Raw genomic sequence first — 1,897 nt, forward strand, 5'->3', positions numbered from 1 at the left:
CCTAAAGCATCCAAACTATCCATCGTGCTTGGTTTCTCCTAAAACATCCACACCATCTATCGTGCTTGGTTTCTCCTAAAACATCCAAACTATCCATCGTGCTTGGTTTCTCCTAAAACATCCACACCATCTATCGTGCCTGGTGTCTCCTAAAACATCCACACCATCTATCGTGCTTGGTTTCTCCTAAAACAGCCACACCACCTATTGTGCTTGGTTTCTCCTAAAACATCCAAACTATCCATCGTGCTTGGCTTCTCCTAAAATAGCCACACCATCCGCCGTACTCGTCACATTAATAAAAGATGTTGTGTGAGTTAAAAATATTCCCTTTGAAATATTGTTGAATTTTTAATATCTACATTTTCGAAGTTTCGATACTATGAATGTCTTTCATGGAACATTTACTGTTAATGGTGTTCAGTTATGTGAAGTTAAAACTCCAACTGGGAATATAATGGTTTCCTGTTGATCACTTAAGATTATTATTGTTTAACATATATTTATTCACATTTATTGTTATATTATAATTTCTTCAGATTACTGACGGAAGAAGAAGATCTTTCTTCGGTTCAATCGGACACTGTCCCTCATGAGGTCAGGGATTGGCTAGCCACTACTTTCACTCGACCGACAATAGCACATTTTGAAGACAAACCCCGATTTCGGTCGGTAGCCAATGCCATCAGAGCAGGGATAATGGTAGACAGGTGAGTACTGCTTCGTATTTACTTTAATAATGGTAGACAGGTAAGTACGGCCTTGTATTGGTACTTTAATAATGGTAGACAGGTGAGTACTGCTTCGTATTTACTTTAATAATGGTAGACAAGTAAGTACGGCCTTGTATTGGTACTTTAATAATGGTAGACAGGTGAGTACTGCTTCGTATTTACTTTAATAATGGTAGACAGGTAAGTACGGCCTTGTATTGGTACTTTAATAATGGTAGACAGGTGAGTACTGCTTCGTATGTACTTTAATAACGGTAGACAGGTAAGTATGGCCTTGTATTGGTACTTTAATAATGGTAGACAGGTGAGTACTGCTTCGTATGTACTTTAATAACGGTAGACAGGTAAGTATGGCCTTGTATTGATACTTTAATAATGGTAGACAGGTGAGTACTGCTTCGTATTTACTTTAATAATAGTAGACAGGTAAGTATGGCCTTGTATGGATACTTTAATAACGGTAGACAGGTAAGTACTGTCTTGTATTTATACTTTAATAACGGTAGACAAGTGAGTACTGCCTTGTATTTATACTTTAATAATAGTAGACAGGTGAGTACGGCCTTGTATCGATACTTTAATAATAGTAGACAGGTGAGTACGGCCTTGTATCGATACTTTAATAATAGTAGACAGGTGACTACGGCCTTGTATTGATACTTTAATAATGGCAGACAGGTGAGTACGGCCTTATAATGCTACTTCATTAAACAACTCGGCCCGGCATGGCCAGGTTGTTAGGGCGCTCGAGTCGCAATCTGCGGTTCGCGGGTTTAAATCCCCGTCACACCAAACATGCTCGCCCTTTCATCCATGGGGGAGTTATAATGTGACGGTTAATCCCACTATTCGTTGGTAAAAGAGTAGCCCAAGAGTTAGCGGTGGGTGGTGATGATTAGCTGCCTTCCCTCTAGTCTTACATTGCCAAATTAGGGACGGCTAGCGCAGATAGCCCTCGTGTAGCTTTGTGCGAAATTCAAAAAACAAACAAACAAACATTATACAATGGGTAAGCGCTGCCTTATAATGGTACTTTAGCAACCAATGGGTAAATGCTGCCTTATAATGGTATTTTAATAAACAATGGGTAAGCGCTGTCTTATAATGGTACTTTAACAACCAATGGGTAAGCGCTGTCTTATAATGGTACTTAATTAAACAAT

General features: G+C 39.1%; 1 protein-coding gene across 1 annotated transcript in view; it reads left to right on the forward strand.

The window, feature by feature from the left end:
- Positions 1-1,897, forward strand: part of LOC106474285 (calcium/calmodulin-dependent 3',5'-cyclic nucleotide phosphodiesterase 1A-like) — a gene marked incomplete at its 3' end in the record, with an annotated part of 37,668 nt that overhangs the window by 12,427 nt on the left and 23,344 nt on the right. Inside the window, exon 4 of the mRNA XM_013934973.1 lies at positions 540-710. Within this exon, the coding sequence (XP_013790427.1) occupies positions 540-710 (171 nt within the window). The remainder of the gene's footprint in view (positions 1-539; positions 711-1,897) is intronic.

Source organism: Limulus polyphemus, unplaced genomic scaffold, assembly GCF_000517525.1.
Source record: "Limulus polyphemus unplaced genomic scaffold, Limulus_polyphemus-2.1.2 Scaffold7025, whole genome shotgun sequence".
NCBI lineage: Eukaryota > Metazoa > Arthropoda > Merostomata > Xiphosura > Limulidae > Limulus > Limulus polyphemus.